We start from the raw sequence: 11,048 nt of genomic DNA on the forward strand, positions 1-11,048 counted from the left end.
CATAATCTCCGGCTCGGTCCACCATCTCTTTCGACATAGGCATAGTGTCGGTCTATGGACTCTACTGTTGCCGAATTGTCGGTCTTTTATCTTTCTGTTTATCAGACTACCGGTGTTTGGATGTGTGCATCCTAGTTATGCAGAGGCCGGGTGATATTGTTAATGCTTTGTATCACTTTGATGCTACATTTTGAGATAATAAAAGCGCCCTTTATCGAAAAATCCATAAAGTATCGGTTGTGTGAAGGTAAATTACTGTTGTAGTAACTTGTAAGTTTTTTATAAGTGAACTGTTTTACAAACTTCTCATACGCGGCCTAGAAGAATATTGACAGTTATGCTACAGACACACCTTGGTAGAATACGCGGCTCAGTATGATGCAGACTAGAATTTGCACGATCCTGTTTTGCATAAGAAGGTAGAAGAGAGGCTTATGGCAAAGTTGCACATGGCTTGCGGGGTCCAGTGTTTCTTCTTTCGCTCTGCAACTTCCGTCAAGGAAATGAACTTCTGTCTCGATCTACTTACACAACATCTCTCATTCCTAACGTGTTAAAAAAGGTCAAGAGACACTAAGTGTGTGTGTGTACGAAATACCTTCGGGCTGGGGTTGAATAACCTTTCACCGCAGAAAACAAAAGACGTTGTTCATCATCTCATACACCTAGGGTATCTCTAACCGATCGCCTATAATTTAGAGGAGGATACGGCCTACTATCCTTTAGCGGGGATATTTGCTCCCCTAAAATAATGTTCTTTCTAACTGATTCATTAAAACGTACATTTGGCTCTGATCGATGGCGCTGAGCCTCTGAGCACAGGAAGGACCAAGAATGGGCCGGGTCTTTGACGGCGCCCGCCGCATGGCCGCACGTCGACTGCACGGATGCCGCCACGGCGCCTGAACTAGTGGTCGAGGCAGGAGAGCGTGTCGGCGGATGTGGGAGCAGAGCACGCCCAAGGCAGCTACACCCGTCCATGGTTGTCATGGCGACCCTCTTTGCTTGCCTTGCTGATCAGTAGCAGGGCACTGCTCTTCAGTAGCGTAGTCGTACACAACTTCAGTCTCAGCTCCTATTGCGAAGAAGCAAAACACCGAAAAGGAAGGCAACCTCGATACATCACAATGCTCAATCAAGATGAATGTCATAACATATTAAACAAGGTGTTGTTTGAGCTAATGCAACTAGCAGCAGATTAAATGAAGTTTATTTGGTGTGACCAGTCCGACCTGGCCACTGCCATGCCTTCCAGCGCCTCTTCGGAACGAAAAACATATATCTTCCAAGCGGTTGCAGCCGAGTATTTATTTATTTAGAGAAAAGACAAGAATGTCCGCCTTCAAATTAATAAAGCCATCAATGGAGTTGTTTTGGGTTGTGATGTATCCTGGAGTCTCGTGTGCTGGATGAACAGGGTGGTGTCTTTTGGTCCTTGTTGTGGGTGCTCTGATAGTTCTTTTGGGTTGTTTTGTTATGGCCGTTGTGGACTGGTGCCTGATGGCGGTGTCTGTAAGACTGGTGATACTTTGCGTAGGTGTTCGTAGTGCGGTTTTGGGTGACACTCAGGTTTTCGCCCCATGATCTGTTGTTCCTGATGACAGGCGCAGATAGTGGGTTTCCTGGTGTTGCCCCGAACTCGCTTTTTCCTCTTTCTCTCTAGCCTTGCTGGTTTCAGTTTCCGAGACTCTGTATTTTCGTTATGAAAGTAATGGAAAGGGGAAAAGCCCGGTTCGAAAAAATAAAGCCATCAATGGAATAGGATACAAGGGTGCTGAATACAAAGGCAAAAGGCTTGACAAAAAAAATTGAAAATTACATGCGCAGCTCGCTAGCAACCAAGCAGAGCAAAGTGACAGCAAGCAAGCACAAAGAGAAACCAGGATCAAGCTGCCGGAGAACTCGACACAAGCAGAGTGGCATAGCAGCTACAACCAGAACACGGCAGATCGATGGGAGCGAGATGATCCAAGCCACGTGAAGAAAGCATCGACTCAGCTACCCGCCTCCTAGGGCCACTGCCGGAGGGGAGACCACAATGTCCCCAATGATTCACCATGGCCTTCGAGCCACGCTGCATGTGGACGCCTTTGAAGTAGGGGTTGCGCTCATCGAACTCCGACTTGATGCGCTCCCAATACGTGTCGACGTTCTGGTTCGTGCCGGTGATCGGGTCGAGGCAGACGATCTTCCACACTTCGGCGAGGCACTCGTCTTCCTTCGACGCCCACTTGACGCGTGGTTCGCCGGTCCTGGCCGCCCACTAATTCTTTTTCCCTTTCCTCGCCGGAGCAGGCGTCGGCTCCTCCTCCTCCTCCTCCTCCTCCTCCTCGTCCTCCTCCTCCTCTGGCTCCTCCTCGCCGTAGTCGAGCTCGTCGTCCATGTCGCCGCTGAGGTCCATTGAATCTTCTTGGGCAGTGAACCCGGGGGAGGCGACGGCGGCAGCCGAGCCGGTCGTGATGATGTCGTCCATGTCGGCCTCCATTGCGTCGGGGTCGCCGAGATGCGACGAGGAGGCTTGTGAGAAGAGCAGCGCGCCACGGCGCAGAGGCAGCGTCGGGGATGATGCGTAGGCCGGCGGTGAGTAGGTGTACGGGGGTACTGGACGCCGGCGAACACGGGTGAGGGCGTGCGCTGGGCCGGGTGGCCATGTGGGAAGGTTATGTTGGGGTTGAACCCGCCGTGCGCGTCGCCGTCGGTGTAGCCAGGCGAGGGCGTGCACCCCCATGTGTGTGGCGACGACGAGAAGCCGGCCGGCGACCCGACGCTCTGCTGGCTCCAGGGCGCGTACGGGCCGTGGCCGACGGGCGAATTCATCATCCCCGCGCGAGACGCCTCTGCATGTTCCACCGTGTGATCTGCCTGCTCCGCCACGGCCACAGCCGCCGCCACCGCCAAGTCTCAGGCCTTCTTGGCGTTGGCCCTGTTCCGCCGGTCGGTGGTGACAGCCTCCCGGCGCTGAAGTTCCGCCTTCTAGTCGGCGTTAGACATATGCCCGGGGGCTTGGACGATGGCGCCCTTTGCTTCCTTTGCTTTGGCTGGGTGGCATTGGCATCGGTAGCGGCACGAGCGGCCGGATGGAGAGGGGAGAGGGAGGAGAACGGCGGGAGATGCCTTTAGCCTTGCAATATCACACTCTGTATAATATTATACAACGGAAGGAGGTTTACATTGCTACAGTATTACAGTCTTCCCCCTTGAGCATCCAGTTCAGGAGATCCTTACTGGGGGAGCAGTGGAACTCCTGGCTGCATCTTGTGTGAAGGTTAATGGATGTTCAACTTTCTGATCAACCTCACTTGTTTCACTGGAAATTAACTAGGAACGGGGTTTTCATGGTAAAATCTATGTACTTGGATCTGATTGATTCTGGCCCAATCCTGAGATCAATTCATATTTGGAGAATTAAAGTTCCGTTGAGAATCAAGATATTCATGTGGTTCGTTCACAAACAAGTGATACTCACCAAAGATAATCTGCTTAAGCACAGTTGGGTAGGCAGTTCATGTTGTTGTTTATGTGATAATGATGAAACAATACAACATCTTTTCATCGATTGCCCTCTCGCTAAGCTTCTTTGGCATACGATTCACATAGCCTTTAACATAAGCCCTCTAGTTAGCATCGACATGTTATTTGGGACATGGCTTACTGGAGTGGAACCAGTTACTGTGGGACCTATTCGGACAGGAATATGTGCACTTCTTTGGGCTATATGGAATTGCAGGAGTGATAGGATTTTTAACAGACATAATCTTCTGAAATTTCTTGCGGGTTATCTACAGAGCGTCCGCTTGGATCCGTACGTGGTCGTTACTCACTCATACGGACTCCAAGAAGCTTTTGGTTACTGGGTGCAACCAATGGGAGACGGTAGCACGGTCTATCTACAACCGGTTTGGATGGCGATGCACTAATAGGATAGAGTTTAGTCGTCTTGTCATGTTCATTGCTAGTTGTGGCTTTGTCTATTTATTTTGTTTTTTTGCTCCTTCGGCGAGTTGTACTGCAGTGTGGACCTTAGTTTGATGCAGAGGCCGGGGGCCTTTCCTCCTTTTCAAAAAGAAAGGAGTATTCTCATTTAAATCTATGTATGTAGCTTTGATAAACACTAGATCAATCCTAAAATCGCTTTATATTTTTAAAATTAAGGTGCCTTTAGATATAAAGGTCTTTATGTGGTTTGTGCACAAGGAAATTATCTTGACTAAGAACAACTTGGCAAAATGTAGATGAGAGGATAGTAAACAAAGTTGTTTTTGTGATTAGGACGAATCAACTCAACATCTTTTTCTCAAAGGCCCATTAGCCAAGTTATTGTGGCGTATAATACAAGTATCATTTAATGTATGTCCTTCTAATAGCATCTCGAGTTTATTTGAGGCATGGTTAAACGGGGTAGACCCAAAGACAATGGCACATATTCGAGTCGGAGTGTGGGCATTACTTTGAGCTATTTGGAAGTACCGGAATAACGTTGTATTTAACAGACACACATTATAAGTTTTTTGCAGGTCATCTTCCAGGCGTCTGGATGGACCCGTACATGGTCGTTACTCGGCCATGCGGAAGCCAGGGAGCATATGGCCTATGGGTGCAATCACTGGGAGACGGTAGCATAGGATACGTACAATCGGTTTGGATGACGGACCAATAATAAGATACGTGTTTAATCATCTTGCCCTATTTTCACAGGTTGTGCCATTTTTTTCATTTCATTTGACTTTACTTGCGATATTGAACTATGCACTTTGTTGTTGCTTTGCTAAATAAAAAGATTTGTGTGCATCAGTTGATGCAGAGGCGCGGGGTAATCATGCTTTTCGATGAAAAAGTATCTTATTTGTATGTGAAAGACAGTGTACATGAATATGTGAAGCAACTGGCGTACACTGATTAATAAATTGAATAAATTTTTATTTTGGCCGCCGTACCCTCTCATCGGAAGGGGTATGTTTTAACACCATTGATTCAACATACACTGAAGTAAGAAAAAATACAACGGGACGTCTCTTCGTGAGTCCTAGCTTGCAAGTTATGAAAAGCTCCTCTGCTTCCCATTGGCGTCGTCGCCGGTTCGCCCCGTCTCCGGTAGCCTTAGAGCCATAGCGGCGTGGTCAGGGCCGGCCCTGATGGGGGCGCAGGGGGGGCGGCCGCCCCGGGCCCCCATAATCTAGGGGCCCCCTCCCAGGATGCATGTACGTACTTGGCCCATTAGGCTATAGCCAGTTTCTCGTGGAAAGAAAAACGAGTAGCCCGGCTGACCAGATCCCAAGTAAAGGCCCAAGGAACGGGGGAAGGACGCAAGTCACGCAGTTTTTCCTCTGATCGTGCGACATTCCCGTGAACCATGATGCCTAATCGCCCAATCGTCGTCACAGGCTGCAGCGCTGGCGCAGTAGGGCATGTCCCAGCGGCTCCGGTGTCCCGGTCTCAAATCTCCAGCCTCCCGTGTTGGGGCCTCTCGCCCTCCCGCCTCGTGCTAGAGTGGGACACGGGAGCATCCAATCGAGGCGTCGATCCGACCAATCCGAGGTAAATGATGTATTCCCTACAGGTTAAGTACGTAGTAATCTGAAGTATTTATTTTCTGCAGATTAAGTACGTAATTTATTTTCATCCATAATCTGATGTGTTTTTCGTATTTTCATCAATGTATCATCAACTCCAAAAAATATGCATCTTGTAGCGAAAAGAAAAGGGAAACAACATGTGGTTGTCTTCATAGAATCACAGAGACAGGAGCTAGCTATTGACATTTTTTAAGAGTAATACTGACACATCAATGCGCCATGATGATGAGTTCGCAATAGTTGCCTTTTTTGTGGGGGTCAAGTTTGCAATAGTTGCAGTGGAGGAAGAACAACCAACTAATGGGAATTCTGAATCTGAGAAGCAAGAAGAAAATGTCGACACTAACATCAGTGATGACTGTGTAAGTGGCTCTCCGTACGTAACTAATTCGTTGGATGCACATTTACAGTCTCTTAGTGTTCATGAACATCTAATTTTTACTTTGATATTAAAACAAGAGATTATTTCCTATGTTAAGGTATATGATCTTATTTCTGAATTGAAGATTATCAAATTGACTTAGTCATATGGCGTAATGTCTGCTATGGAGATTTTCAAGCATGTGAGAAAGGTTGATTGTTATCCCAATGTGTCCACTGTTTATTGCATCTTATTTACTGTGCATGTGATTGTCGCATCGATTGGACGAAGCTTTTCAAAGTTGAAATTATTGAAGAACTATTTAAATACAACAATGACTCAAGAGAGACTAAATGGATTGGTAATATTATGCATCGAGAAGAAAAATTATTGGGTGAGATTGGCATCAACCCCCTCATATTATAAGTGATTTTTTTTTTGCGGGTGATAATATAAGTGACTTTACATTGAGGAATGTGAAGAAAATTTTAAGGTAATATATTTAAATCATTTGACATGAATACTGCTTTTGGACGCGTACATATGTTTATTGGTAACATTTTATGTGCGTAAATTTTATTACTATTACAATGTTTATATTAAGGGCCCCGACTTTTAGTTTCGCCCCGGGCCCCCAAAATACCAGAACCGTACCTGGGCGTGGTGGATCCCGGCCTTTGTCAGTGGAAGGGCTCTGTTTTTAGATGTGTTTTGAGTTTTCTTAGGATTTGTGGCTCACGAAGACGAGACGACAGCGGTTTCCTAAAGATGTAATAAGGTTCTCCCTGCCTAGCCCCTGTCCCAGTGGTGTGTCTAGCATCATCGGTGAGTGTGTGGAGGTGTGTCACCGACGGATCTATCCTTGGTGGATTTGTTCGGATTTAGTCGTAGTTCATCTAGGTTGGTGCGTTTTTAGGTTGGCTCCTTCCGATCTACGCTACTCTTCATTGACGACGGTTGCTGTTCTGCTGTGATGGTCCTAGGGGCCTTAGCACGAAGACGGCGGCGCGCCTTTGGATCGCTTCAGTGTTTGTAGTCATCGCTAGATGGTTTACGTATCTGGATGTAATTTTTATTATTTCTGATGTTCGTTGTACCGTCAAGATCGAAGATGAACAGAACGGAACTTTTCTCGCAAACAAACGTAGACTGAAGTAAAATACTGTCTCAAGTTATATTTCATCTGTTCCAAGCAGAGCCTCGTTTTTCGGCTATCAGGCACGCACATGTCATGTCTGCCGCTCCCGAGATCTTATAGCAGAAGATTATTTATCGACTCTCAAACCAAAAATGGCAGCTAGCAGTCCGACCAACGCAAGCAAGGAACATCATTCCTTAACGACACACCAAAAAAGGACCCAAAAAAAAAATCAAGGCATCTTGCATCCGGGTAGGACCGTAGGAAAAGAAAAGCTGGAAACCGAGCTTTAGTCACTCACCGTCGCGTGCTCAAAAGAAGAAAGAAGTGGTTCCCAATCCAATACTCTGCAGCTGAAACAAGCAAGGTACTACTCCACATGGAGCATACATCCAAGCTAATTAAATATCGCTGCACAGCTTGTGCAAACTGGCTATCCATTCTCAAGACACATTCACTCCCAGCCAGCAGGAGCCAGGAGCTACTAAGGGAGGTGCACGTCTTGGTCCTCTCATCAATTGCCCGCCGCCTTTTATGTGGTAAATCCTAACTACCCTTGTTTATTTGAATATTTATATATATCAAGCATAATTTGGAGTGTTCAGTGTAATAATGTTTGTGAAAAGGCGGTATGGTCAAACTCGTCGAGTTTTGTCATAGCGATCAGAAACCATATTAACTTAAATTAGATTTGAAAGTGGTGTATCCGGGGATGCTACTATTGTATACGTAGACCATTGACCCAACCAAAGGCTCATATACTAATAATGTATAAATTTTAATATTAGGTCAACACACACGATGGGCGGAAATTCAAGAAACTCTACCGATTGCTCTACCGTTGAAATGGCGTTCTTCACCAAGCAGAAGGGAGGGTTGGTATCCCGTATCAACACTCTCCTTGTGGTAAACACCATCTTGATGGCAGTCATTGCTGTGATGGGTGCCTACCGGCATCGCTATCGCCACCATCCTTTGATCCGCTTCATCTACCTAGCAGCAACCACCTTGTTCCTACCCATTGTCTCCTATGTCGTCTCCGCCATCGAGAATCCATACAACGTCACCAATTATGTACTAAAGTACACAGTCATAACAGCAAAATGTGAAGCACGCCTACATGTCTTCTCAGTTATGTTGTGGATTGGTTTGGTCCAGATTGTTGGTACCAATGCCATTGCAACAGTTGCCGGCGATTATAGAGAAGGCCGAAGCATTGTTCCCCCTGCAGTGCAGCTTGTTCAAGCAATATGGACTTCCTACCTTGCCTACACCGCCATAGAATCAAATCTACATCCACCTGAATATTTTGGACGGTTTCCAGGTCCTGTTACTGATCCAAAAAAGGGAATTCTCGGGCTTGTTTATAAGCTTCCACCGTATGTTCTTATGTTACTACCGTATGTTCTTATCTTGGCAAAAATGCTCTTGAAGTATTATGCTTGGTACATGGCCAGGAGATCATTAGCGCTTGGAAGCAATCCTCGTCTCATTGTTGGATACATGGAGCAACTACAAGATGGAGTGCTCAATTGTGCCGAACTAGTAAGTGAGCATGTACCTCCCCCGCTTATACTTATGAAAGAGGATACTTTGCTGGTAGAGAAACAACCTCATGGTTATAGCTTGACAAGGATGAACAATAATGGCTTAGTGACCCTAGACAGAGTTTGGCAGTTGAATGTCACATTGAAATCGGGGCCAACAACGCAGCACAAAGACCTATGCCTTTCATTTGCAATGTTCAAGCTATTGCGGTGTCGTTTTGCGAGGTATAAAGTCAGTGAGGCTATCTTTGCAAAAGCCAATAACTTTATATGCCATGTCTTGCTCGAGGATAGTGATGATGAAAGGGTATTTGGGGTGATTGCACATGAGCTTTCATTTCTTAATGATTATTATTATACATCACTCCCGGTCTCATATTCAAAGAGTTGGCTACCCATAGTGAGCACATGCATTTCACTCTTAAGTATCGGCTACTGCTTGCTTGTCACCAACAATTTCATAATGGAGTCCCAGAGTAGTGAAAGTGAGCAGATTACATGTAGTGAGTTCCATTGCGATCCTCCATATATGCCTCAGGGTGGATCATCTTTGCAATTCGGAGCATTGCTCTTTGATCAAATGTCACTAAGTCTACTTGTTGCACTAGTTGTGCTTGTTGAAGCGAGGGAGATCATGTCTTACATTTGCTCCAATTGGACTAAAGTAGCCCTGACATGCCACTACGTAAGTCATACGTCTTGGCAACAATCTCCAGTGATCCGTAAGTGTGTTGGCCTCCTGCTACGCACCAGATGCAAGTTTATGGTACATTGGGAGGACAAGATGAACCAATCCTCAATCCTGGTGCTCCGCCCAAGGAGAAACCTAGTGGCTCTACTTCGACATCTCCTTCATCTGCCAGACCAGAAGAAGAAGGTGCCAAGGCCTGTGAAAGCAGCCGTCGTCGATGCGGTGAGAAGGTACAAAAGAACCGGGCGCCAAACCAATGGGGCAACACATATGCAACTCCATGTCAACAACCTCCTTTGGACATCCCAAGGCACCAAGGGCACAGCTGATGTCATTCTCGTGTGTCACGTCGCCACAAGTATCCTTGAAGTGAGATCACGACGGCAAAACAAACCTCTCTCCAACCATGAGATTGCCGCCACTCATATATCGCAGTATTGCGCCTACTTGGATGCCTACTGTCCCGAGCTACTCCCCGACGACGCCGCGTGGTGCAGGAGCCTGTACAAGGCCGTCAAGAAGGATGCTGCGCGCGTCCTCCGGAGCGATCGGGTGTCGCCGGCAACGCCCGAAGCAGAGGATCAGCAGCTGGTCAAGCTGTTGAGCGAGCAGTCGAAGCACCATGTGCTCAAGGATGGCGCCGAGCTCGGGCGGCTGCTGACGGAGCTGCCGGAAGGAGAAGAGGTGGCATGGAAGGCTCTCGCGGAATTCTGGTCGGACACACTCGTCTCCGTCGCCGCTGCTTGCGACAACATCGACGACCACGCCGAGGCCGTCGCCCGGGGCGGGGAGCTGGTGACGCTCCTCTGGGCGCTGCTCGCCCATGTCGGGAGCGTCGACGACGACACCGCCGATGCCGCTGCAACTCATGGTGCTCCCGATGCTGTTTAAGCGTGTTATGTTATGCAGTAGTATTTGCTCTTCATTTCATTTGGTTGGTACCTTGCAAGCTGTTGCGTGTAAATGTAATGCTCTTTCTAGTGTTCTTAAAGAGTGCGTCAATTGTTGCTATTGTGACTGTCATCTCACCAGGATGAGCAGTATTCAAAGTCTCATTGGAATTTCCTTTGTTTCGTCCTAATTCGTCGATGACTTATTTGTTGTTGCTAATTTTGCACGGGCATGAAATGATAAAGTATGTGCTGTGTGAAGGTTACTACTGATGTAAGCTTTTTACATGTGAACTTTTTTACAAACTTGTCATACGCGGCCTAGAAGCATACTGACAGTTATGCTACAAATACAGCTTGGTACGTATTAGCTCAGTATGCTGCAGAATAGAATTGGCACGATCCTGTTTTAGTAGATAAGAAGGTACCCCCTCGTCCCAAAATAAATGTCTCAACTTTATACTAATTCCAATACAAAGTTGTATTAAACTTGAGACACTTATTTTGGAACGGATGGAGTACTCCAAGAAGAAAGGCCTATGGCAACTATGCACATGGATGGCAGGGTCCGGTGTCCAGTGCTCTGGCCGCAGGTTTCTTCCTTCACTCTCTACAACTTCCGTCAAGGAAAGGAATTTCTCGCTCTTTATTTTTGTTTGTATACAACAACACAACAATCAACGATCTACCTGCAGAGAGCATATCTCGTTCCTAACTCGTAAAAACAAGTTAGGGGAGACGTACTACTACTGTACATCGCAATTGATATGTTTTCTTTTTAGAACCACTCAACTGATAGTCTTTTTTTTTGGAAACACTCAACTCATATGTATAACAACACATCCTCT

General features: G+C 46.7%; 1 protein-coding gene across 1 annotated transcript; it reads left to right on the forward strand.

Annotated features, from left to right (window-relative positions):
- Positions 1–7,477: 7,477 nt before the first annotated feature.
- On the forward strand, positions 7,478–10,369 carry LOC123177000 (uncharacterized). Its single transcript, XM_044590985.1, has 2 exons — positions 7,478–7,611; positions 7,861–10,369. Exons 1-2 carry the CDS (start codon positions 7,607–7,609, stop codon positions 10,199–10,201), a joined length of 2,346 nt encoding a protein of 781 aa, XP_044446920.1. The 5' UTR covers positions 7,478–7,606; the 3' UTR covers positions 10,202–10,369.
- The last annotated feature ends 679 nt before the right edge of the window (positions 10,370–11,048 follow it).

Source organism: Triticum aestivum, chromosome 1D, assembly GCF_018294505.1.
Source record: "Triticum aestivum cultivar Chinese Spring chromosome 1D, IWGSC CS RefSeq v2.1, whole genome shotgun sequence".
NCBI classification, from domain to species: domain Eukaryota; kingdom Viridiplantae; phylum Streptophyta; class Magnoliopsida; order Poales; family Poaceae; genus Triticum; species Triticum aestivum.